The sequence below is a fragment of the Mesoplodon bidens genome (assembly GCF_964165515.1).
Source record: "Mesoplodon bidens genome assembly, chromosome: Y".
NCBI classification, from domain to species: Eukaryota; Metazoa; Chordata; class Mammalia; order Artiodactyla; family Ziphiidae; genus Mesoplodon; species Mesoplodon bidens.
In genome coordinates this window covers 52123541-52150638 of record NC_138180.1, presented here as the reverse complement: position 1 = coordinate 52150638, position 27098 = coordinate 52123541, and the positions used below count along the sequence as shown (strand labels likewise).

Sequence of the window (27098 nt, the reverse complement as noted above, 5' to 3'; positions counted from 1 at the left end):
TTTCCCTTCCTCCTCTGAGGTCGTAGATGGCCTCGCCCACGTGCATGGTTTCAGTTACCGTTCACTCGCCAATGATGAATTCCATCTGTGCTTCTCCAGCCCAAACTCATTCTTATGAGTCCCACACCCAATGCTCTACTTGACACGTCTATTAAATGGCACAAAATTTCCTTGAACTGACACCTATAGAACCAAATTGTGTTTTCTCCCTGCTAGACGTCTCGTGGCTTTTATGTATTCGTAACTGGGGAGACCAGAAAACTAGGATGCTTTTTGACAGTCTTCTCGGCATGTGTCCACTTCTTTCCATTCGCGCTGGGAATAAAACAGCCAAACTGTCATCACCTGGAGTATTACAAACCTTCCAACCAATGTCACTATGTCTACTTTTGCATCTCTGAATGCAGTTTTCTATTCGAGTTTCAAAGTAAAAATCTCAAGATGCAAATAGGATGGTTTCACATACCTCTCCAAACACACATGCACACAAATACAAGACATACCACACATACGCACAGACACACATATGGACACACACAAACATATACAGACATAATGCATACATAGGAGCACACTAAGGCACAGGCATGTATCTCCAGAATGGCTGCGGTGGCTCTCTACCCCCAAAAGCTTCATGATTCCACCACCATCGTGTAGTGTTTCTGCTGGGAAATGACGGTTTTCAGCCTGTCTTGGACCCACTGGGGTTTGGGCATTGAAATATGAACAGAGGTGACATGTGTCTTTTCTGATTAAGAAAATTAAGAGGTCAGTATACCTGTCCTTCCTCATCCTTTGCCTGATTTAGCAAATCTGATGCCAAATGTAAAGTGGAGCCATCGATGAAAGAACCTGAATCTCACCGTCTCCATGGAGGAAAGACACCTGGCCACTGCAAGTGCCTACATTAAACTGTGGCAAACCAAATCAAACCAAAACTGCAATGAGGTACCAACTCACACCAGTCAGAATGACCATCATTAAAAAGTCTAAAAACAGGGCTTCCCTGGTGGCACAGTGGTTGAGAGTCCGCCTGCCAATGTAGGGGACACGGGTTCGTGCCCCGGTCCGGGAAGATCCCACATGCCGCAGAGCGGCTGGGCCCGTGAGCCATGGCCGCTGAGCCTGCGCGTCCAGAGCCTGTGCTCCACAACGGGAGAGGCCACAGCAGTGAGAGGCCCGCATACCGCCAAAAAAAAAAAAAAGTCTACAAACAATAAATGCTGGAGAGAGTATAGAGAAAAGGGAACCCTCCTGCACTGTTGGTGTGAATGTAAGTTGATACAGCTACTATGGAGAACAGTATGGAGGTTCCTTAAAAAACTAAAACTAGAGCTACCATATGACCCAGCAGTCCTGCTTCTGGGCATATATCTGGAGAAAACCATAATCCGAAAAGATACATGCACCCCAATGTTCACAGCAGTGCTATTTACAATAGCCAAGACATGGAAACAACCCAAATGCCCATCGACAGATGAATGGATAAAGAAGATGTGACACATGTATACAATGGAATATTAGCCATAAAGAAGAATGAAATAATGCCATTTGCAGCAACATGGATGGACCTACAGATGACCATACTAAGTGAAGTAAGTCAGAAAGAGAAAGAGAAATATCATATGATATCGCTTGTATATGGAGTCTAAACAAATGATACAAAAGAACTTATTTATAAAACAGAAACAGACTCACAGACATAGAAAACAAACTTACGGTTACCAAAGGGGAAAGGGGGGAGAGGGTACATTAGGAGTTTGGGATTAACAGATGCACAGGACTATATATAAACTAGATAAACAGCAAGGACCTACTGTATAGCACAGGGAACTATACTCAATAAATAACCTACAATGGAAAAGAATCTGAAAAAGAATATATATGTGTGAAAACAAAATTGTGACAAGGTGTGTGGGCTGGAAGTTCCTCGATGGCCACAGGCTGAGAGGCTAAGCCGAAATTAATGATAGCAAGACCTCTCAGAGGAGGAGAGCTTTCAGTGAAGATGTGAACGCTGAAAAGAAGCCAGACCCTTGAACATCTAGCAGAAGAGTGTTCTTGGTAGATGACGACCAGGTCCAATGACGCTGAGCTACAAATAGGTTCAGACGGTGCACGGAACAGAAAGCAGCATGTTGTGGCTACAGCAGAGTGAGCACAGGGGACGGTGGGGCCAGCCCATTGCAGGAGGTAGGCAGTGAGGGGGAGCACCACTATAGGAACTATGGTAAGAAGTGTGGGCTTTATCCTAGGAGCAGCAGGAGACCAGTGGAGATGGACGCAGCGGTGAGGCATGAGCAGGTGTTTACTCTGAAAACGTGTCTGACAACTGCTCTGTGGGAAGTTGATTGAAGCAGGGTAACCCACCAAGGCTGCAGAAAGGCCTACTCAGGACTTCCCTGGTGGCGCAGTGGTTAAGAATCCGCCTGACAATGCAGGGAACACGGGTTCAAGCCCTGGTCTGGGAAGATCCCACATGCCGCAGAGCCACTAAGCCCGTGTGCCACAGCTACTGAGCCTACGCTCTAGAGCCCACGCACCACAACTACTGAACCCGTGCTCTAGAGCCCATGCGCCACAACTACTGAAGCCTGCACAGCTAGAGCCCGTGCTCCGCAGCAAGAGAAACCACCGCAATGAGAAGCCCGAGCACCGCAACGAAGAGTAGCCCCCCGCTCATCGCAGCTAGAGAAAAGCCCACGCTCAGCAACAAAGACCCAAAGCAGCCAAACATAAATAAATAAGTTAAAAATAATAATAATAAAATAAGAAATGTTTTTTAAAAAAGAAAATAAAAAGACCTACTCAGAGCACTCCATTTGCCTCCTTAGAGACAGCAAAAAGGAGTTAGACCCAGGCTGGTGGCTGTAAGGATGGAGATGAGCTAAGAGACTCAGGTAGGATAAGCTCAACGGGCTCTGAGGGTGGGTTCCAACGTGGGGCTTGGGGAAGGGGGTGTGAAAGAAAAAGGAAAAAAATCTTTCTTATTTTGATGCAAAATCTACTTTCTTGCAACTTCTACCAATCAATCCTGGTTTCCCCCCGCCTCCCCCCGGTTCAATACAGAACACCTGTATCCCCCATCACAAAAGAATAATCACATAGCCAGCCCAGTGTTCTCTTTTCCGAGCATCCTTGAATACTTCCTGTAGGACGGGGATGCACGGAAAATCCAACCTTTAGCTGCAACCCAAGGTCGAAAAGAATCCTCCAAACATCCATGCTATGGCAACCAGAGTCAACTGTCTATAACTGATTAAATGATAATTCCTCTACATTTCGATAAAGGATACATGCATTCGAATTATGCCATGGAGATGTCTTGACATTTCAGTTATATCATGTCCTGCCTCACTGGTTTGAGGATGTGATTTCACCCGACCTAAGATGAAGCAACGGTGCAGAAAGTAATTTGTCCAGAGAGGTAAAGGTTGGGCAGCTAAGAGTCACGCAGCCGCTCTCCTGTCCTTACCTCTGGATTTTGCATCCCATTCCAGAAACCACTTCATCTCACAACCACAGGACCATGGATTCCCATGCAGGTAAAGATTCTCCAGAAGTGGCATGTTCTGGAGCATGCCGGTGGGAAGGGTTCTAATCATGTTCTCGGCTAAGTAGAGGTGTCTTACGGTGGAGAGTCTGAAATAATCCAGAAACGTGAACGTGGAGAACGTGGCGGGGTGTAGCTGGTGAAGCATGTTTCCCTCTAAGTGGAGGAGCCTTAGGGACGTTAAGCCACTGAACGCGTGTGGGTGGATAAATTCGATCTTGTTGTGGTCCATGTGGAGTCTTATTAAGCTCCAGAGCCCCCGCAGGGTCTCTCCTGTGATCACTCGAAGCTTATTGTAGCTGAACTTGAAAACCTACAAAGACAGGGAGGATGGAAAATCCTGTTTAAGATTAAATTAAAAACCAAAAGACAAACCAACCCACAACCAGGAACAGAAACCAGAACAAAGGGCAGGAAAATAATGACATTAAGCTCGTTTCTTATGTTAAAAAAAAATGGCCATTTTAATCATCGTTAGGGAGCGCTCTCTAGTTTCCCCTCTTCACGACTGGTCCTAGAGGCTGCTATGCATGCTGTTCATAAATGCCCGGGTTCACCTGGAGAGAAATGAGGTCTCTCAAAGCCCCGTCGGGGATGCTGGGGATGTCATTGCCGTGAATCATAAGTAGCTCCAACTTGGTCAGTCCCGCAAACGAGGTTTCCGACAAAGCCTGTATGCTGTTAAACCTAGAAAATAAATAACTGGAATGAGGAACAGTGAAGTTAAATCCCATCTGGGGAGGATGTCCCAGCCCACCCAGGGGCAACTTAGCAAAATGTTGATTCTAAGGTTGTACCAGTGTCATTCCCAAAGCATAATCCTCTCTCTCTGTGCCCTTGTCTATTTCTAAGGTTGCAAAGAAACCGACACGTGTTTATTAGCCTTCATTCAGTGAAGGCATGATCACTGGGAATTCTGACTTGGAGTACACTTACGTGGTCACAGGCTATTTTGGGAGATACATAAGATTGAGACCTTTAAACGCAGCTGGTCAAAAGGGCCCCTCATTGGAAATCATAACAAAGACACGTGGCCAGCATGAACGGTAACCAAAAAACCAAAAACCAAAAAGACAGCTTTGGAAGTGGCTTTGCCTATAGTAAGACAAGGACATTCTCTGAACTAAAGGACCAAATGAAACAGACACCTTTATTTCGCAAAGACAAGCTCCCATTTCTGATGGGTGATGGAAGTGATCTGTAAACGTTCTGGTGCGTTTGTGGTGTTGTTTTTGCATAGAGATTGGTAAAGACGCTTCCTTGACCGGTCTGGGAATTCCTCACTGCTCTGTTGTGACACCCGGGAATCCCCAAAGTGAATCCCTGGAGAACCAATTATAAGATGAACAGAGACTCCTGTACCTTGCTGTGTTTGTTGTAGGGCAGGAACCCGGGGTCAGGGCTTCTGCGGAAATCAAACACATCTATCCTGACATTATTTCTGTATTTCCCCTTGTCACCTGAACAAAAGGAAATGCATCTCTAGAGAAGGCCGGTAGAGAGCTCAGAGCTAACCCAGCAGATGATATAGCCAGGCCCAGATTTCTCCGGAAACACCTACGTGCCCCACACCTTGGTGATCACAGCCTCTAGGGAGGTGAGGTCCACCCCGTCGCTCAACTTCCTGCAATGCACAGGCCAGCCCCGATGACGAGGAACCATGGTATCCGAAACGGTAAGAGGGCCCCAAACGTCAAACGTGCTGAAGTGGAGAGTCCCTGCCTTAACCCAGGGTGGACAGTATGGGGGGCTGACGTGCTACCTCATGTGCTCATCATTACTCAGGATTCTACCAAGAAATCTGCCTGGGATGAACACCCAAGAGGGGATGAATATCAACCTGTAAACTCTGTTCCATTCCTTGCTGCCTGAGGCTCGTCTGGAAACAGTTAGTGGGAGACTAGCATCAGGGGAAGTAGGTGAGGCTGGCAGGGACCAGGTGATCTCAGAATTGGGAGGATGTAGAAAGGAAAGCGCTTCCTTTGTTCCAAGTCCACCAGGAAGTCACTAGAGGGCTTTCAGGAAGGCTGTGACATGAAGAAGGTGACGTGGTAAAACCACAAAGCTCCACTCTGGGCAGAATGGGTCAGAGACAGACAAGAGCGGGATGAGGAGACCATGTGAATCCCGGTGAGGGGACACCGGTGTCCGCGGGCAGGGCGGGAGCCGTGGAGATAAACGTACATGGGAAGTTTCCAGACGCGCTTAGAGGAAGAGGCCACAGGCGTGGCTGAGGGATGGAATTGCAAATAAGGAAAAGCCTGCAGGGGCAACCCTTCCAAGTTATATCTGCCATGGGATGCAGAAGAGGCTAGTCAGACGCCACGGCGAGGGTGGGACTCAGGAGGCACATCAAGACCTGAGATGTGCACGTGCAGGAAGCATTCCTGAACGGACCCGTGGACTAAGGACTTGGGAGGAGGTGAGACCACCTGCGAAGGCCCCAGAGGTAAAGAAGAGTAGAGAGGCCGGAGGGAAGAGACAGGTCTTGACTCGGAGGCAACGGTGGGGCGAGTCAAAGGCTCCGTCTCTCAGACGGGTCAGAAAGAGCGTGATGTTTCGCAGCACGTTTGCGTTCAAGGCTGTGCTAGGCTCGCCAGTGTTTCCTCTCCTGGCATTTTTGTGTCTCCCCAAAGCCTCACTTCCAACTTGACGTCCAGCTACAACGGTGGATGCCGCGGCGGGGAGAAGATGAAGGAGAGGAAGATGCCCGGGTGCCGAGGATCACCGTTGTCTGGATTCTCTCCCCACCTGAGTAAATCCCCTCAAAGTCCTGGATGGGGGGCGTGTCAGCTCAGGAATCCTCCTTCCTGCATCACCTTCCTGGTGCTTGCTTTTAAGAGAGTGACAGATGCAGGTGCTGCTGGTGTCAAGGTTACGAAGGCGGGGGGTGGGGGTGTGGGGGGGATATTTCCGGGACAGACAAGAGACAAGGGAATCACCTGAACGGCCAGTGCAGGAAGCATGGTATTCTCTCTGCACACCCAAGGGGTGTGGGTGAATTCTCTCTGCATCTGTCTAAAAGCCAGCAGAGAGACGGGGAAACTCACGTGGCAGTCAGGAAAAGAATCTGACCGACACACTGAAATGACTTGGTGTAGAGTCCCATTCTTTAACTGATCAGCTACCCAGCCTTCTCCCCAAAGTATCTTCCTCACCTGTTGACGGGCAATATCCGACTACATAACCAGCTAAATGGAATGATTTTTTATATCAGAAACATAGGATCGCTTTGCAATATATACACATATCAAATCATTATGTGGCACACCCGAAACTCATATCATGGTGTCAGTGATATCGCAATCAAAAAGAAAGAAAAACAAATATATGTGAAATTGCTTCACGGATACCCGTTAGGATCCCAAAGCAAAATTTAAAATGAAAAAGAGCAGTATGGGCATTGGAAAAATTTCAGAAAGATGTCATCAAAACTCATCTTTTAATCAAAGGGGGAAAAATCTTTAAAGGTCTATAAATCAGACATTTAACTGGATGATATTTTCTTACTCAGAAATATTTGGAAAGTGATTTCTGAAAAAGCTTTGGGGCTGTCCAAACAGGAAACAGCAGATCTTCCTTTCAGTGCTGAGTGAGAACCCTAAAAACATCTGTGTGGGAATGAAAATTTTTCATGACTGCTCTGCCAATAATCCCATTCCTTGAGAGTTTTAAACCCTTTCCAGACCGCTAATAGAAAACTCAGACCCTGAGTTCTATCTGTATTAGACATTGCTATTGTTTTTTGGTTTTTTTCCCCCAAGAAAAGGCACAATACCAGCCTCGTTATCTGCTTTGAGACTGGTTTCCAGAAATAGTGCTGTGATATTATAAGAGTGATTTTTAAAATGTGGCACATTGAATAACGTTACAAAGCCAGATGGAAGTAATATATGTGGGTGCAGTGAAGCTATTCCTTACTTTTTTTTCCCTTTATCTTTAATATCACACAAAACCATCTCAAGATCTTATTGGAGATGGTAGGAAAAAGAATCATTTTGATATCTTTCATTCTAGTGGCAAAGCCTTTAGGACACTGTAATTCATTGTCTTCACCATTAATTGTTTAAAACGAAACCACCAAGAACTATGTTCTCATTGAGATGGGACATAGGTTCCACGCTTACAAAACACGTCATTTTAAAGACGGGTGGAAGAAAACCATCCTGGAAACTGTGAATGAGATGCAAACAGCTCCACACACACAAAAAAATAGTTTATAGGTCTTGCAAGTCTCAAGCTATCACACAGCTAACTTTTGGGGGAGGATACATGCAGTTTCTTCCCCAAACCCCTAGCCAACCTGACAGCCCAGACCCTCAACACACAACAGGTGAGGCATTCGGGGATCCTACACAGGAAGCACAGCAGAAAACAGTCCCCCTGTGCCTTCAATCCCACACTGTCTAGGGGGCTCCCCTAAGGCCTAACGGTAGCCCCGATTCTGTGCCCTGACAAGGGGTCAGCCTTGAGGGGTTAGGTAGTTAACCCAGCAAGAGGGACACTATGCTGAAAATGGCTCATGAAAGGAGCGATCCCTAGACAGAGCTATTTTGCACCCCAGGAGGTGTAAGAAAGAAGAGAAATCAGAGGTAAACTCTATTTTCCTTTCTACAAACTAGTACAGCCCATCCTACCCTGACTCAAAGCAGCTCCAGTTCCTCTTCTGAATGAATTGTAAGATTGTGAAAAGGAAACTGGTTTTAAAATTGTAAAATGATTTAAAGATGGTAACAAGGAAACTGTTCCTATTCTCTCTCCTGGCAAAGCCAAACTGTTTTCCCCATGGAACAGTCATCATTGTGGTTAGATTTTTCAGAGCATCAAATCGTAAAGTTTGCCAAGCTTTTTTGGAGGAAGCTATTTAATGGTCTATTGCTATGGATTCACAAAGTGTTTTTCTTATTGTCTTAACTTCCCGTCCTTTTATTCTACTACTGGACTTTATAATCAATAAATGCAAGAATGGTTGAAGCTCTGTACTCAGAGACGTCTAGGCATGTTTACAATTTTTTGTTCGTTGCCTCAGGTTAGGCCATTTCATCTTATTAAAATGTCCCCACAGTGGCTATTCATCAAACCCTAAATAATTTTGTGGTTTTATGGGTGGTAGAAAGTAGCTAATATGTTTTGTTGAAGAAGTCCAAATGATTGTTTACTATTGAAGTTGTACATTGTTTAATAAGAAACTTGTACATGACTACCTGTAATTCATAGCAATGTGCACTAATGTACAGAAAGCATGTATGGGTATAAAAGGAAACAAAAAATATAAAAATTCTACCTTGAAATGCTGCATTAAAATATCTGTTTAAAAGATATTAATATTTTAAACAGGCAAAATCTGAAAGAACTCCTGTTTCCTCAGTCACAACTGCGTCATGCAGATAACTTACACAATGTCACAGATGTCTCACTTATTCTTTTTATTATTCTGTAATAGTTCCCGAAGTCTACTTAGAATACTATTAGTATATTTATGTGTGTGCCATATGCTTTCATATCTGCAATACATTAAAGAACTGTTTTCAAAGGAGCCTTATCAAGGAACTGAAGCTGTCCGAGATGGTTCGTTATTAAGCCTTGTGATAGAAGCTTCCGGCGATGGATCAATTCAGGTAACAGCCCCAAAGGACCACATTTAGTATAGTTACAAATGCCCCCTCGATTCAGCCCATATAGGAGCACATAACGCAAGACACAGTGACACATAAAGGAATATATATTCGCAGTTACATAAACGCACACACACGTAACGAACCACCAAATCAACACGCATGCGAGGAGACCGAGATCGCTCAGAAAGAACGTGGTACAAACCCCAGATTGATTCTTTCCACATGTTTCGAAATCCCAGCAGGCACGGAAGCCAAGGAGCGAAACGTGCAGTGGACCTCGCTGGGAACATAACAGGCGCAAGGATACGGACAGGCCAGCGCGGCGCGCGGGTGTCCCCAGAGCAGAATCAGCACCACGGAGAGTGCTTGCCACTGCGCCCGGGTTGGCATCTTGTCGGGGTGGGTCATCCCAGGACACCTGTCGTGGAACCACAAAACCAGAGGTCAGGTAGCGCTTCCGTATTTCCAGCGGATTTTACTTGAATTGTGCGCCATGGGGGTAAGCTTCTCAAGACATCACACGGTATATTTTAGTGACACAAAACACGTGCATCAAGAAACACAAAATTGATTTTTTAAAATCTTTCGCTGTTCACTTGAATCGTTACTATAGAATATAACCTTCCCTCCTGACTTTGAGATGACTTGGAAATCTCACTATGCTGTGAAGGAGGGTACGGAATACACATGCCCACATAGACGCCCATAAATATCCTTACATACACATGTGCATGTATAAATGTATACATACACACGTATATATTTGTATAAATGTGTATATATATTTGTCCTTATAGATAGAGGATACATTCATGTTTCTATAATAAAATAAATAATAAAAGTAAATGTTATGCATCCACCTCCAACGTTGTTGCCAAGCCGTTACTTAGTGTATATATCTGAATAAAAAGCTTCTCAGGAAGGCCATTATTATCAGAAGGGTTTCCTTCTTTTAATGACATTCCTTAAAGCTTTAATTATATCTTCTTCAAGTGCTTACAGAGGCATTCACTAAAGCGAAATATGTTCCATTATATGTGGTTTTGTTTATGATCCTTAATTTTCTTTTTCCTTGGAAAAGCCAAAATATTGAGATGGTGCAGCATCATAGTTTACCGGAGAGGAAATTTGGGGCAAACCTCTGAAAAATCTGCCATTAGAGAAAGAGGAAAGGAATTATTTCCTGATGAAGAATCTTGAGGCAAACAAAAAAGATCAGTAAGACAAAAGAAAAAAAAAAGGAAGAAGGAGAAAGAGAGAAGAAGGAAGGAAGCAAGGAAGGGAGGGAGGGAAGGAAAGAAACGGTCAGATAAATATTAGGTTGCGGGCTTCCCTGGTGGCGCAGTGGTTGAGAGTCCGCCTGCCGATACAGGAGACACGGGTTCGTGCCTCGGTCCGGGAGGATCCCACATGCGGAGCGGCTGGGCCCATGAGCCATGGCCGCTGGACCTGCGCGTCCGGAGCCTGTGCTCCGCAACGGGAGAGGCCACAACAGTAAGAGGCCCGCGTACCGCAAAAAACAAAAAAATTAGGTTGCATCTGCTACCTCATTTAGAATGTCCGTGATTATTTTTTCATGCATCGGTCATGCCTTCCTTCATCGACTTATATTCTGTCAACTCTTGCATGAAGTTTATTTGCAAATAAGTAACACACATGGAAAGTAAAGAGCACATAAGAGAAGCGCGCCTGTCGGTTCGCCCCTGCTCTGGGCAAGCCCTCACTTCTGATCATAAACTCTCCCTCCGCTGACACGCGGTAGGGACACCCCGAGGCCGCAGCTCTTCCATCCGTTACAGGACCTCCAGAGAGACGCTCTCTAAAATCCGGACGCGTCTCGCCTTTCAGCTGCCCCTCCAGAGCTGACGGTGCAGGCGGCCGCGCAATAGCCAAGCGCAGCTTCCTCCGCTGCGCCCTGGAACGAACGGGCTCGTGCAGCTTTGCGGAGGGCAGCAGCCAGCTGGCTCCGCCGAGCCCAGGCCTCCCCCGCTCCCACCCGCGCCCTTGACCTCCGCCCTGGCGTTCTGCCAACGGCCTCCCGATGCCCCTCCCCAGCCGCGCCCCGCGTTCTGCCTTCCAGCCGGCTCCCCCCGGAGGACCGCAGGAACGCTCCCCAGGGAACCCCCATCCCGAGGTCTCGAGGGAAAGCGCCCTGAGCCTGCAGGACCTCCCGGCACGCCCGGAGAACCCCGGGAGGCTGGCTTCGGGACACCAGACGGCGGACAACCTGGAGGGGCCGGGCGCGCGGCCCTGCGCCCCTGGCCGGCTTCCAGCGCCCGCGCTCACGCGCCGGGCAGGCGACGCGGTGAACGCCGAGCTTGGCTCGGGTGGCCCCGCGGGTCTCCGAGTCCTGGCACCCGGGCAGCAAAGACCGTCTCTCCCAGATGGTGACTTACCCAGCTCCCGCGCGGCTCAGCCCCCGGCTGAGGGGGGCTTCGCGTCTCCCCCTTTCCAGGGGAAGACGAGGGGGTTGGAGGACGAGAGTCTTAGCCCCCGGAGCCGGAGGATTTGCGAGGCGGCCCTGCAGCTGCGGTTTCCCCCGCCAACGCAAGAGCGCAATCGCTTACGCTGGGGGATCCCCTTGGTGGCTCCCTGGAAACCAGGGAGGGATGGGTGAGAGGTCGCGAGGGGGAGGGAGGAGAAGAGAAAGGCTCGGGGGTTCCTTAGACCTGCTCAGCGCATCTTCCCGGAGGATTCCATCAGCCTCTCGCCTGGACGGAAGCCGGCCCCTCGGCCCCTGCACTGCAGTGCCAGGAAACCGTCCAACACGTCTGCTTGCCCTCGGTCCCCGCGACACAGGTCCGTCCCGCACTCTCGTCAACCGCCCCCCCACCATTGGCAGACAGAGCCGGCTCCCCGCCGCGCGCCCCGGCCACCCTCGGGCCTCACCTGTCCTTCGGAAGCCGCGGCATACGGGAGCCCTGCGCCCAGAGCATCCGCGGGGCCGGCGCGCGCGCGTCACCGCCGGGGGTCCGCCGGGGCCATGCCCTTCCCGGGGCCGGGGGCGAGGCGGCGCGGCTTCCCAGCGCGGCGCGGCGAGCCGGCGCCCTTTTATGCGCGTCGCGCAGAGACTTCCCCGAGTGCACGCCTCGGCCCACCCCCGCCCTGCCCCACCCCGGGGAGACGGGGCGCGGGCCCCGGCGCAGGGACCCTGGCCGCGCCGCTCTGCGCTCAGCCCTCCTCTCGGCTGTTCATGGCGCCGCGTCCCGAGTGGGCACGCCTCGTCCACGCCGCCGGGAGGAACGGCAGGGGCCAAGCGCACACGGCTTTGGGAAGGAGGGCGGCGGGTCCGAGACGAGCTCCGGGGACCCGAGGGAGCGGCAGAGGCCCGGAGCGCGGTGCGAGCTGCAGCCCGAAGTCCGCACCCGGAGCGCCCTTCCCAGCGGAGTTGGAGAGGGTCTCCTGCTTTCCGCGGAGGAGAGAGGGAACAGGGTTTGCACTCCCCCGGGCGGGCCGGAGTGTCCTCTGGCCGCGCCTCCGAACCCGGGGGCTGGCAAGAGACGGCTGCGCCCGCCGGCATCCCTCCCCCCCACCCACGAGGGGCAGGCGCGGCGGCCACGTGAGCCCCGCGGCCACGCCCTCCCGCCTCTGCTGTGGCTCCTGGCCTCCAGCCTCCCTCCCCCTGCCAGAATCCTCCTGCCAAAAAGGTGGAATGCTCTCGTCCCGTTTGGAGAGCCCGGGGCCGGCATTCTGGGGAGCCCGGTGGTACTTGCTGGGGCAAGTGAGAACCGCCTGTGGACAGGGCGAAATAACGGAGGTTGGAGAGGACCGGGCGTCCGCAATGCAGAAGGGGAAGGGAGACAAGGAGGTATCCTGGTTCCCAGGAGGAATCAGATCTGGAGAAAGGGACCAAGGGATCACGTGAGGACTGTCATCAGCACAGACCCCCTGGGCAGAGCTGGGACAAGAGCACCCACTGTGAAGAGAAGAAAACAGGGGTGTCCCAGGGCCGGCATCCAAGAGGGGAACATTCCAGCTGTCCTGAGTGAGCCTGCTGCATGCCTGGTACCTGTCCAAGAGCTGCTAGGAGGTGTCCAGAAATGAACCTTAAGATGAGTTGCTTCTGATGCACCGAGTATGGACTGGCTTGGTTTCTCCTGAAAAGTGTGTAGGAGGGACTTCCCTGGTGGCACAGTGAATAAGACTCTGTGGTCCCAGTGCAAGGGGCCTGGGTTGGATTCCACATGCATGCCGCAACTAAGACCCACTGCAACCAAAAACAACAACAAAAAAGTGTCTAGGAATTCCTCACTGCCCCTTGCCCAAGGTGGCGGGCATCCACCAGGTAGATCAGGGGCCAGTTCATAAGTGGGTCCATTCACTGCGTCCATAGCAATAATGTGTGTTGACATATTTCCAGGGACTGGTTTTAGGGATCCTCTTTCTTGAAATGCCCCAAACCCTTTAATTACATTTATTAAAAACCTGTCCCCAGAACATCTCCTTAGCTTTCTTTCGTGGCTTTGCCATCCACCTACTCAGCTAAACTGGAAACTCAAGTCACGGTCCCCATGTGCCTCTCCTCTAGGACCTTGAAGTCAACTGGTGGCCAAGTCCAGTGGATTGTGACTCCTAAGAATTGCTGAGCCCAACGGCCTCGCCCCCTCGGTACTGTAGTCTGGTGCTCAAGTCTGAGCTCCTGCCTGCCTCTTCCTGCATCAATTGTTTCTTTGTCCCATCACCAGCGGGTCACCCAAACCTGGAGGGCTGCCCCACGCTCAAAACAAGTTCTGAAGTTGTCCACGGTGACACATGACACGGCAGGGTCTTGCCAGCCTGTCCAGGGACCTTGTATCTGCTGATGTTCCGGCTTTGAAGAAATGGTAGCAGACCCCTCCCTTTTTCTTCTTCTCCTCCTCCTCTTCCTTCTTATGTCCACACATGTTCTCATCTTGAGGTACGTATTTCAGTCCCTTCCCTGCCGCTGTTTGATGATCTCTTCCTCAGCCTCCATCTCATAGCACTTTCCAGCATTCCTGCCCATCCATGTGGCCCTTTGCTTGTCTTATGGCCAATTACTTGCCCTTGTCTAATTATATGGTTACGTTTCGAAACCCGGAAACTAGCACAGAGCTTAGCACACACTAGGTGCTCAATCAGATGCATGAATAAGTGAGTGAGGAAATGAATGAGGTTCAATCCTACTTAGAAATGTGTAGATTTAAAAAGTCACAGTACATAACGGATATGACAAATCCATGAATATAGCGTTACGGATTCTCCATGATTCCATAATTTAAAAAAAAATCAATAGTTTGGTGTATTTATTCCTTTCGTTTTGACATTTGTTCTGCTCCCTCGGTGGTTAGCTCCAGAAGCCATGTTTGATTTACTGTTGGATCCCCAGAAGTGCCAACAAAATTCCTTGAATACAGAGGGCTTTAAATACATGTTGGTTGAATTAAATTTACCTGTTTCCCCACAGTTCCACAAGGTGGAGGCTGAGGAGGGTTGAGGGGATAAGGGACAGGTCAGTAAGTTAGGACAGCGCGTAACGTGCTTTCTGAGGAAAGGAGTGATTTGACCTCCACAGTGACAAGAGGTTGGAGTCCTCCAGAGTAACCAAACACCATGTGATTTGGTGGATGGCAGCTCCTTGCATGGTGCACCCAACGATTTTATCAGCAATTGCTTCTCCATCTTTCTAATTTTAGCAGCATCTGTCTTCTTGAAGAATTTTGTCTGCATCACCATAAGAGCCCTCCCGTCCACTCTTCTCATTGGACCCCCTTAACAGCAGAGCCATTGGTAAAGAGTACAGACAGCTGGGCTTACGCCCCCCTGCTTTCCTCCTTCCCATTCTTTCTTGGCTGGGCAGAAACCTTCCCTAAAATCAGCTTCCCCAAATGTAACATAAAGACAATGATGCCCATCTTTCAGGGCTGTTGTGACCACAGCATGCAATCCTGTAGACAAAGACCTGAACACAGTACCTGTGTCGTACCTGTGGTTAATACACAGCATCTGTGGAACCTACACTCCTTTATTTTTTACTCCTTTCTTGTATCTTTCATCCTCTTACTTGATTTCTCCCCAAGACAGGATCTCTGGGGATATAGTGGCTGTTTCTTGCTTGAGCTGGAGCTCTGAATCTTGAATGGGTGAGTTTCATGTTCCAGGGGAGGCTGTGCATGACCACGGGATTATATGGTTTTTTGCTTAACAGGGATTGTAAAAGTAAATCCTGCATCACCGGCTGCTACCCAGCCTCCATAATCAGATGAAGGACTGACCCTGAATATTCTAGGATGACTGGAAAGAAAGGGGAAAAAAAAGTCTGCACAGGAAATGTCTACTCGCATGACTGGGAAATCCCAGGGGTGGACTAATAGCTAGTGGGGATGTATCTTTACTTGAGCAGAAACAGACTTTCAGGAATGTTGCATGTGAAACTTGCCCCCGGTCTGTCTAGGGTAAGCCTTAAATGAGAATACAAGCTACTGGCAACCTCTCTGAAAATGACGGGGTATTTTTGTTTTGCTTCGTTCCTTCATACCACAGTCAGTGGAAGTCTCCCATTCTGCTGCATTTACTAAAATGCTTCCAGATTTTTCTCAACAGCAAATTTTTAAACAGAACAAAAAATAAGAAGTACACATCAGAGGAACTCCCCAGATCTCCCAAGCACAGTTGGATTATATCTGCAAAATGGGCTGGAGCGAATTTTGCTCAGCGGGGAGGGTAGACATCTACAGAAAAAGCATCAGGTACAGTCGTGAACTCAGTCCGACCCACCATGGGGGACGCGCTGATGGGGATTGCTCAGCAAACTGGAAGCTATTTCTCCATCCCTCCTCCTTATCTGAGCCAGAAGCATCTAGGACAAGTCACAGACACAGGCTCTTCCACTCTGGGTCTCCAAAGTCTGCTGGGTAGGAAACCAAGTGCAGGGGGATAAGATAATGGAATTTCAGCTGTCTCCTCCATACCACGGGATAACATGCAGACGGGTAAGCAGCCCACGCCAAGGCAGCCATTCAAAGACCTCAGCTCTGGATGGCAACGTGTCAGAAACCAAGATCGGTCTTCCTTTTCGAAATAAAAGTTACCAGCGGTCTCTACCTCAATGTGAAATTATTCACTTCAGAGAGATGTCCTGTGATGGTGACTATTCAACGTTCTATGGAGTGTCAAGACTTGTGGTTTTTGGTGTGGTTTTTTTTTTTTTTTGACAAAGCATTTTGACCTGCATTTATGCTGATTTTACGTCCTGCCTCTAGGAATACAAATCAAGTAGCTTCTACGGGATTTCATACGGTAGGTGCACGAAAGGCTGGAATGAAAGATCATTAAAAGCTACTTCTGGGACTTCCCTGGCGATCCAGTGGTTAAGACTCCGTGCTTCCACTGCAGGGGGCGAGGGTTTGATCCCTGGCCCTTCCGTGGGTCTCATAAGGATAGATCCCAGGGTATTTCTGTCACCTGTGGATGCATTCAAGACACTGGGCAAGGTCCCTTATGCTTTGGGAACATGCCTCTTTCACGAATTGGGATGGGCAGCCTCAGTTATGGACAACAGATGACTTATGCAGAGAATTTAAGTCATTCTGAAAACAGACAAGCGGGAAGACATTCTTGTGTCTGGCGACCGTCAGTTCTCCCAGCACATCATGGAAGAGAAACACAGATTTGCCGAATTGTCAGTGGCATGGGCACTGCCAACACACAGGCAAGTGTTGTAAGCAGAATAGCTTAGACAGGCACCCAAACGCAAAATGAGTTCAAAGAAGTATCAACAGGCTGTGGGACATGGTCTTTAAAGATGCAAAGAGAATTTACTTAGGAATAAAGTGGAAGGAACACATGACTCAAAACAATTAGAAAGTGTGGAGCAGAAAATGATGTGCCTGGATGTTCTGTTCATGGTTTTCCAAAGAAGAAAAAGGCAAAGAAAATACTTAGTTGAAACGGAAACTGCATGGCGTGGTTATGACTCCTAATTAGCCTTCAAACTTGGATCGTACCTATATGAGTTTTCAGTGGCTGCTGTAATGAACTACCATAAATTTTGTGGTTTAAAACAACAGAAATCTGACGGCTCTCCGCTCTGAAGACCAGACGTTTGAGATCAAGGTATCTCAGGGCCGCGCTCCCTCCAGAGCCTCCAGGGGAGGGTCCTTCCCACCTCTTCCAGCTTCTGGGGGCTCCAGGCGTCCCTGGGCTTGTGGCCACATCCCTCCCGTCTCTGCCTCTGTCTTCCCGGGGCTTCTCCTCTGTGTCTGTGTCTCTCCTCTTCTGTCTCTTAGAAGGACCCTGTCATTGGATGTAGGGCCACCCTCCTCCAGGAGGACCTCATCTCAGACCCTTCACTGCATCACGTCTGCAAAGACCCTGTTTGCAAATAAGGTCCCATTCTGAGATCACAGTTGGAGGTGAATTTTGAGGGGCTACTGTTTGCCTTACGGCACTACCTGTTTGTGCTGTAAGAGGGTAAAATGTGTCACATTGACATCGACCATAGAAGCAATAAATCAGCCCCTAACAACCTTAAAATGTCATGTTTTTAAAGTAATGATAGAAATATTGCAATAGAGGAATAGATAGGGTTCTACTGAACCCTATCATGTTGCCTACCTGAAAATGTAGGTCCCTGGTATGGGGTACATTGATATAGGATGGATTTTTTTTTTCTTGTTCCAGCATCCAGAACCTCCAGACCCAGCAAAAACACAGTCCTTCTTGGCATTGTTCGTCTCTGAGTCCTAAACTGAGTTCAAGTGGGATTGGCCAGGTTCATGTCATCCTACAATGCTGGGCCATGATTGGCTGGCACCAAGGTGAGCCATCTCTGATGGACCTTCTGCACCAATCAAAATGCCTGGCTCCTGGATACAAATGATTAGTGCATGGGTGAGCACATGACCCAGGCCAGGCCAGTCATGATCCATGCCTAGAATTTCTCAAACAGAGAGGGAGATGCAGTTTCAGGTGATGCCCAGTGGGCAGGTGTGAAGCCCCATAGCCGCCGTATTTCTTGTCATGGTGAGGAAGGCTGTTCACGAAAGTGAGGTCAACATTTTGGAGAAGCAGAAAGGGGAGATGGAGCAGAAAGCAGTTGCCTCCTTTTTTTTTTTTTCCTTTCTTTTTTGGCCTCGGTGTGCAGCTTGGGGGGGTCTTACTTTCTCGACCAGGGATTGAACCCGCAGCCTCGGCAGTGAGAACGCAGAGTACTAATCACTGGACCACCAGGGACTTCCCACCTTTGCTTCCTTCTCAAGGTTCATGTGGGTTCCGGTAACCTCCCTGTCTTGCCTGAGGGGGTTCAGCTGAGTTGATAGATTTTCCTGTTATGGATCAAAGCAGAAATGCCCACTGGATGGTGTTCCACCCCAAGCCCCATAAAGACAGATGTTCTGCCCTCAGATGTGTTGGTTTGTTGTGGGGAACTACAGATAAACTATCACAAAAGACGCTGCCTCAGGACCTTTGCACTGACTGTGTCTGCTACCTGGAATGCTCTTTCCCCAGATTCCCCCATGCCTTCCTCTGGACCTTCTCCTGGTCTTTGCTCAGGGGGTCCCTTTCAGCAAGTCCTTCTCTGACCACTCCCCCTATACTTTTTGTGTGTGTGTGTGTGGTAGGCGGGCCTCTCACTGTTGTGGCCTCTCCCGTTGCGGAGCACAGGCTCCGGACGTGCAGGCTCAGCAGCCACGGCTCACGGGCCCAGCCGCTCCGCGGTATGTGGGATCTTCCCGGACCGGGGCACGAACCCGTATCCCCTGCATTGGCAGGCGGACTCTCAAGCACTGTGCCACCGGGAAGCCCTGCTTGAAATTTTTGAGTCTGATGATTTCTTCTTAAATAAAATAATAATAAACTGCATTCCACATTTAAAAAAAGAGATCCTACTTTCAATTCTTTTGAATATATACCCAGAAGTGGAATTGTTGGATCATATGGTGCTTTTATGTTTAATTTTTTGTGAAACTTCCATAATGTGTTCTCTACTAACTGTGCTATTTTACATTCCCACCGACAATTCTGATTTTTCAACATCTTCACCAACACTTGTCGTTTTCTGTTTGTGTGCTTGTATTTTTTGTTTGTTTGTTCGTTTTTATAGTAGGCACCCTAATGAGTGTGAGGTGCTACCCTCATTGTAGTTTTGATTTGCATTTCCCTGATGATTGGCGATGTTGAGCATCTTTTCATGTGCCTGTTGGCCATCTGTATGTCTTCTTTGGAGAAATGTCTATTCAAGTCCTTGGCTTGTTTTTTAATTGGGTATTTTGAGTCAAAATCACCAATTTGGGGTCCTCTGCCATTGTTTTGTTGCTGTTGTTGAGTTTTAGAAGTTTGATATATACTATGGATATGCATCCCTTATCAAGTATTTAATTTGAAAATGTCTTCTCCCATGGTGAGGGGTGCCTTTTTATCTGTTGATATTGTCTTTTGATGCACAAAATTTCTTAATTTTCATGAGGTCCACTCTATGTTTCCTTTTGTTGCCTGTGCCTCTGGTATGCTGTCCAAGAAATCATTGCTAAATCTAGTGTTGTAAAGCTTTGCCCTCTACTTGCTTCTCCCCCTATAATTTAATTACACCAACTTATCAACCCTGGTGATGACTTACCACCTGGATACTCTTCTAACCTAAGGATCACACTGTCAAGAGGACAACATAAATCTAATGATCCTAGTTTCCCAAGTTTCCCCTCAAACCTTCTTTCTTTAAAAATGCTTACTGAGCCACGCACTGCAAATTAGATTCGATCATTGAATCGTTAAACGTGACATGAATTTAAGAACATCCTTTGAGTTCCTCCTTCAGCAGGTCCTGGAAACAAGTGCTAAGCGCATATGAATTGGAATCTTGAAATAGGAGGTCTGCGTTCTAAATGGACCACCCACCTTCTCCCCACGCGTCACGCAAGGTATCTGAGAGAAGCTGCTTTTGTTTACTTAGCCAAATATCCTGTATCCTTAAGTGACACATGTCATGCACGGACATTGTATAACAGTGCTTCCAAGAGAGACTAAACATTTCATGACTGTTAAGGAAGGAAGAAGTAACATGTTCATACGTAAAGTTCAACCCTGGGGCCAACACACCTATTAAACACCTGGAAAGGGCTTCCCTGGTGGCGCAGTGGTTGAGAGTCCGCCTGCCGATGCAGGGGACACGGGTTCGTGCCCCTATCCCGGAAGATCCCACATGCCGCGGAGCGGCTGGGCCCGCGAGCCATGGCCGCGGAGCCTGTGTGTCCGGAGCCTGTGCTCCGCAACGGGAGAGGCCACAGCAGTGAGAGGCCCGCGTACAGCAAAAAAAAAAAAAAAAAAAAAAAAAAAAAAAAAAAAAAACACCTGGAAAATTATTTATATAAATATATATTTATATATATAAATATATATTTATATATATACTGTATATACTGCATATATATATATATATATATATATATATATATACTGTATATTTTTTGAAGGAATAGATACAGTTTACCTACTTTCCACGTATGGAAATGATAGTCTGTGTATATAATCTAGGGAGCTAAGTTAATTGCAAAGGAATACACTGCTGCAATACCAAGTACAATCTTGATTGGGGCGGGAAATGGGTTCAGACCCGGAGGAAGTCATGACCTAGATCCTTCTTTAATTTTAGTGGTTAGGAGACCTATAAAGAGAGGGAAATAATAGCCCATGGACTTAACTCAGGATACCTGTTTCAGAAAAAAGTGAGAGAACAGATAAGTGTACTTCAAAAGGAAAAACTTCAACGGAGGGCAGTTTCCTATTTGTTTATATAGTTCCCATCTGATTTTATCACCCCATTAATGGCTAAAGTAATTCCATACCATCCTTGCCAAGCTCCTAAATGAGCTGACTGCCTCCAATGATGGGGGCTTGATTCTTTTAGAGGCATGCCAAAATCTATCACATTCAGCCCCAAATCCATCTCTTTGTAACTTTCATGGGTCACAGGTATGCCCCAAGTGGACATGTAAGATATCTGGGGTACTTCATCTCCATGGTAGCCCTTTAAAAGTTAAAAAAAAAAATCCCTGTGCTTCCCGTGTTTTATTTCCTTTAGAATACATACATGTTCGTGCACGTCCTGGTTAAAAGCCCTTATACCAGGCTTCGCTTTTCTATATTCTTTCAAAATAAGAGTACTCTTCACTCATGCGTATCCAGGTGGGGCTAGGTAGGGACAAGGGCTGTATCTACACTTCAGCTGATGGAGCTGAGTGTCATAGTGTGGTGTTGGCCAAAAAGTTCATTCGGGTTTTTCTGTAACGTCTTATGGAAAAACCCAAACTTTTTGGCCAACCCAAAATACATCATCTGATCTGGGAAGGTGTTTCTTATGACCAATTCTCATTGAATCCATTGTAGATTTTTGTAAAAGCTTTCAGAGGCATTTAGAAATCTTGATACCGAGCAGGGGGCTGTGGGGCTCTTGGGCACAAAAGCCTTTCTGTGTCCCCCGTTTCTTGATTATAGGAAGTAGGCTTCCTTTGAGTTCCAAAGGGCAGGTTCAGACAGATGCTAATCAGGGAAGAGAGGGGATGCAGAGACAAGGGAGGAACCGTGAAGAAACAACAGTGCAGCCTGGGGACAGGGTCCTGGTTCCCCCTCCAGGGATACACAGAACAATATCTTTGAGCTGTTTTGCAGATACTGAAACCTCCACGGGGCAGGAGAGGTTAACTGCATGCTGCCCACTAGCACGCAGACCTCAGACACTTGAAACCAGGTTGATGATGCCGACTCCCACTTACCTCCCCACCCACCAATCAGAAGAAGGTCCGCGAGCTGACCACGCCCCCTTTGAACCATGACTGTAAAACTCCTCCCTAACCCCCTCCAAATCAGGGCACAAAGTTTTGAGGGTATGAGCCCATGGTGGCCCCCTTTGCCTGGCAAAGCAAGAAAGCTATTCTCTTCTGCTTCACCCCAAAGGTCTGTCTCCGAGAATTAATTCAGTGTCGGGGTAACAGAGGCTGGATTCAGCTTCAGTCTCTGCCCATCGGGTGTGGCGATAACAAGTGCTGCTGTGCAGACCGGAAGCACGTGTCTTCGCCACGTGGGCCCTACGTCATCACAGGGGTCCTTGGAAAAGGGAGGCCAGAGGCTCAAAGCTTGAAAAGGACATGTGATCTGAGAAACAGGTTGGATTGATGTGACGAAGGGGCCGTGAGCCAAGGAATTCAGACAGAGTTTTTTTGTTTTTTGTGTGTTTTTTTGGCCGCGCAGCATGTGGGATCTCAGTTCCTCGACCAGATATCGACCCTGTGACCCCTGCATTGGAAGCACGGTCTTAACAGCCGGACCAGCTGGGAAATCCCTGGACAGAATTTACAAGCTGGAAAGATAAGAAACAGGTTCTCTCTTGGTGCCTCCAAAATGAACCAACCCTGCCCACACTTTGATTTCAAAACTTTGGTGTCCAGAACGCTAAGAGAATACATCTGTGTTGTTTTGAGCTGCTAAGTGGTGGCAGTTTGTTACAGCAGTTCTAGGAGACAATAGACTTAAATCCTGTCTGGTCAAGCTACAGCACAAGATAGATCCCTGTCAGGCCCTTTAAACCTACTGGAAGCCTCTTTCTCCAAATGCTGAATGGTTTATTAAGATACCGTCTCTTCAAAGTGGCTCTCCTGCTTCCCTTTGTTCCAGAATAAGCTTCCCCCCTCCCTGTGGCCTGATGGACTTTTGGAAACAGTCGTAAATACTTGGATGTGGTATTTATTGCATCGTCTCTAATCGCTCCTCCTGGAACATGAGGTCAACGGGATCGTCAGCATTCTCACTGCATTTTTCTAAGAAAGTGCCTGGAACCATCAGTATATATTGGAGGAAGAAATGGGCGTGCCCAGGTTTAGGGGGTGGTGTGCTGAATGAGTACAAAGTATCGTCTCAGGAAGGAGGGAAAAGACATTAGGTTTAATCACGGATTGAGAGAGCCATGGGGTTTCTTACAAAGGGAACAGAAGCACATCTACTGGAAACCAGAATCAGAGGACACCCACGTACCAGATGTGTCACCTTGGTTCTGAGACCCTGGCTGTAGGGTGAAGCTCCTTCAAGGCATGGTTCTCAGACTCAACTGCACAGGGAAATCACCATGAGCTTCAGAAAATACCCATGTCTGTGGTCCTTCCCAGAGATTCTGACTTAGTTGTTCATGACTGTGGGATGGTAGATGTATCCAGGTGATTGGAACATCCCATGTATGGATGGGGTGATACCCAGATCCCAAGAGAAAAACAAAATTACGGGGATGTTAGCTTGGCTCAGGATGTAGGAGGGGGCACCACAAGGAATCAGGGAAGAAGAGAAATCCTGAAAAATTAGATCTTTAATATGAAGGTGGTTGGGACCTCCCAAGTGGCGCAGGGGTTAAGCATCCGCCTGCCAATGCAGGGGACACGGGTTCAAGCCCTGGTCCGGGAAGATCCCACATGCCGTGGAGCAACTAAGCCCATGCGCCACAACTACTGAGCCTGCACTCTAGAGCCCGTGAGCCACAGCTACTGAAGCCCATGCACCTAGAGCCCGTGCTCCTCAACAAGACAAGCCACTGCAATGAGAAGCCCATGCACTGCAGCGAAGAGTAGCTCCCGCTCACCACAACTAGAGAAAGCCCATGCGCAGCAACAAAGACCCAACGCAGCCAATAAATAAATTAATTAATTTTAAAAAATCAAGGTGGTCATATTTTCCTTCTACAGGGTAAAAAGAACTCAATTTTTAACCTGAGTTAGAGTGTGTGTGCATGTGTGTGCATGTGTGTGTGTTTATCCCTTAAGGACCTGAATCATTATACTATCAATTTATATTTCTGAAATTGTTTTATTTCACAGTGTTTTATACCCAGTGCCCTAGAGGAAAAAAGGTAATTTTCTCTGATTTGAAGCCAATCCCATTTTTTGGCTTTGGTTCAGACATAAGGGGGACTGACAGAATTTTAATTGTCTGAGATTGTGGGAACGCACATAAATTGAAATTTATAAAGGGAAACAGTGTGTAGGCAGTGTTTGCCTATTAGCTCCCAAAGGGACAGTAAATCTTTTTTTCCATGTAATTCCATCCTAAGGAATGCCTTGTGTCATTCCCAGAAGCCACCTAGAAAATCAGGGTACACCCAAAGAGATGCCAGCAAGAGTTTTGACCCTAAACAGAGGAAGCTAGTGTCTCCACCCGATGACCTACACCATTCAAGGACAGAGAAGTAATACTGTATGAAGGGAGAGCTACCATATGACCCAGCAATCCCACTACTGGGCATATATCTGGAGAAAAACATGTACCCCAAAGTTCATAGCAGCACTATATACAATAGCCAGGACATGGAAGCAACCTAAATGTCCATTGACAGAGGAATGGATGAAGAAGATGTGGTTCATATATACAATGGAATATTACTCAGCCATGAAAAGAATGAAATAATGCCATTTGCAGCAACATGGATGGACCTAGAGATGATCAATACTAAATGAAGTAAGTCAGACAGAGAAAGACAAATACCATATGACATTGCTTATATGTGGAATCTAAAATATAACACAAATGAACCTATCTACAAAACAGAAACAGACTCACAGACATAGAGAACAGAGCAGTGATTGCCAAGGGGGAGGAGGGTGGGGTAGGGAAGGATTGGGAGATTGGGATTGACATATACACACTATTATATTTAAAACAGATAACTAATAAGGACCTACTGTAGAGCACAGGGAACTCTACTCAGTACTCTCTAATAACCTAAATGAGAAGAGAATCTGAAAAAGAATAGATACATGTATATGGATAACCAAATCTTTTTGCTGTGCACCTGAAAACTAACACAACATTGTAAATCAACTATACTCCAATATAAAATAAAAATTAAAAAAATTATCCATTGTTGATCTGAAACTCACCTTTCACTGGAATCCTCTAAACCTGGCAACCCTATCACTGGCAATTTGGAGTTTGAGAAATAAAAGATAAGTGGCTTGATATTAGACCAAATATTGGACCCTTTGGCATCAATAGAGTAGTAATAATTATTATTACTATTCTATTGCATCAGTATTATGTACAGAATAATTACTATAAGTAACTTTTATAGAGGAATTATTCTATAAAAATTATTATTCTATTGATTGTTTATAATACATAAAGCAATATATCAATAACAATAATAATAATTATTATTTTATTGTTGTCTTTCGGTGGAAGAATTTCTCCGTTTGCCTCAGATCCCGCTGTGTTAGGAATTGTCCTAATGCCCATCCAAAGTCAAACCTGTGTGCTGACTCTTGTTTGCCATTTCTTCTCACATCTCCGGGTCAGGATACTAAGAGGCAGAGACAAATCATTAAGCCCACAGGAAACGGAGGCTTTTCTTTGAAAGTAGAAATGCGGACCGAATGTAGTTTATTTTATTATTTTATTTTGTATGTATTTTTTATTTTTATTTATTTATTTTTAAAGAAGATGTTGGGGGTAGGAGTTTATTAATTAATTTATTTATTTTTGCTGTGTTGGGTTGGGTGTTTGTTTCTGTGCGAGGGTTTTCTCTAGTTGTGGCAAGCGGGGGCCACTCTTCATTGTGGTGCGCGGGCCTCTCACTATCGCGGCCTCTCCCGTTGCGGAGCGCAGGCTCAGTAGTTGTGGCTCACGGGCCTAGCTGCTCCGTGGCATGCGGGATCCTCCCAGACCAGGGCTCGAACCCGTGTTCCCTGCATTAGCAGGCAGATCCTCAACCACTGTGCCACCAGGGAAGCCCCTATTTCTTAAATTTTAAAAAACTTTTTATTTATTTATTTATTTATTTTAACTAACCTGAATGTGTTTTAAAAATTCATCTCCATATCTGATACTAACGTATTCATCCTATCCTTCTTTGATCATTTTCAGCCACCTGCCTTCTGGGTGTTTTTAAAGGATGTCCTTTGCGGTTGCCAATGGTTACAGGACTAGCATTTGGAAATAAAAGTGAAATCAGTTCAAAACACTGGAACGTCTTCGTTTTGACCCTGGAGTCAGGGGTAACCTTTGATGATCTATAAACCCTTGGAAACTTTAATTCAACTACATGCAAAAGGGGAAAAATGTGCATTTTTAGACATTTTTATTTGAACAGTTCTTAAAGAGACCTCAGCAAAGAAAAAATCTGCCATGATTTTACTCTACGAGAATATGTCACAAATGCAAAACATAACATATCTTCACTAAATAATGCATATGGTGAATATTCATTTCAAGCAAAAGACAGATTAATAGAATAGACCATGATCTATAGCATGTCAGTGTCTAAAGAAAAAAATTTTTAACTTAATAAAGCAACTGAATCTCCTTTTACGATTTTGGCAAAGACCTTGAAAATTGCAGCTTTTTAGAGCAAATGCACATTTTCACGGTCACTAAGCAGGTAGATGTAAAGAAAGGAAAAGTGGTGGTCAAAAAAAATAATAATACGATCAGAGGAGTACTAAATTGAATAAAGCAGATGGCAAGTGGCCATCCGTTAAGTCGCTCCACATCTTGGAAGACAAATTCAAAAAGGAAGCCAATTTCCAAATTAAAAAATAAAGCCATTGCTGAAAGAACGGTTCCTTTTTTCAAGTTTTTCTTTATTCTTTGTAAGTTGTGCCTACCTTCCCGGTTACCGGTCATCTGGGACTTTGTGGTCGCAAATTGTTAACATATAACTTGTTTCTAAGAGTCCACATGGTGCCCTGGAATTGGAATCGATGCTCTTTGGGGGTTTAGCTTTGGTTTAGAAAAAAAATGATGAGCCATCAAAAGATTCTTTCTCAATATTGTTTACTTTGAAAGAGATTTAAGGTTCCTTTCTGGCTCTTAATTTATCCTGCTTTAAATTAAAGGGTTGTGAGGACAGGCATCTATTAAAGCAATCTAAAAATAAAAATGCAGATGTAATATCTATAAAACATGTGAAGAGGGTGCTGGGGGAATGTGTTTCATGG

At 46.7% G+C, this 27098-nt stretch overlaps 1 protein-coding gene across 1 annotated transcript in view; it reads right to left on the bottom strand.

The window, feature by feature from the left end:
* The window catches only part of LOC308609622 (matrix-remodeling-associated protein 5-like), a 29197-nt gene extending 17054 nt beyond the window's left edge, over positions 1-12143 (bottom strand). The window contains exons 1-4 of the mRNA XM_081223355.1: positions 12061-12143; positions 9374-9589; positions 4111-4240; positions 3476-3866 (exon numbers count right to left, since the gene is read on the bottom strand). Coding sequence (XP_081079481.1) covers positions 3476-3866; positions 4111-4240; positions 9374-9589; positions 12061-12107 — 784 coding nt within the window. The 5' untranslated portion in view covers positions 12108-12143. The remainder of the gene's footprint in view (positions 1-3475; positions 3867-4110; positions 4241-9373; positions 9590-12060) is intronic.
* Between the last annotated feature and the right edge of the window lie 14955 nt (positions 12144-27098).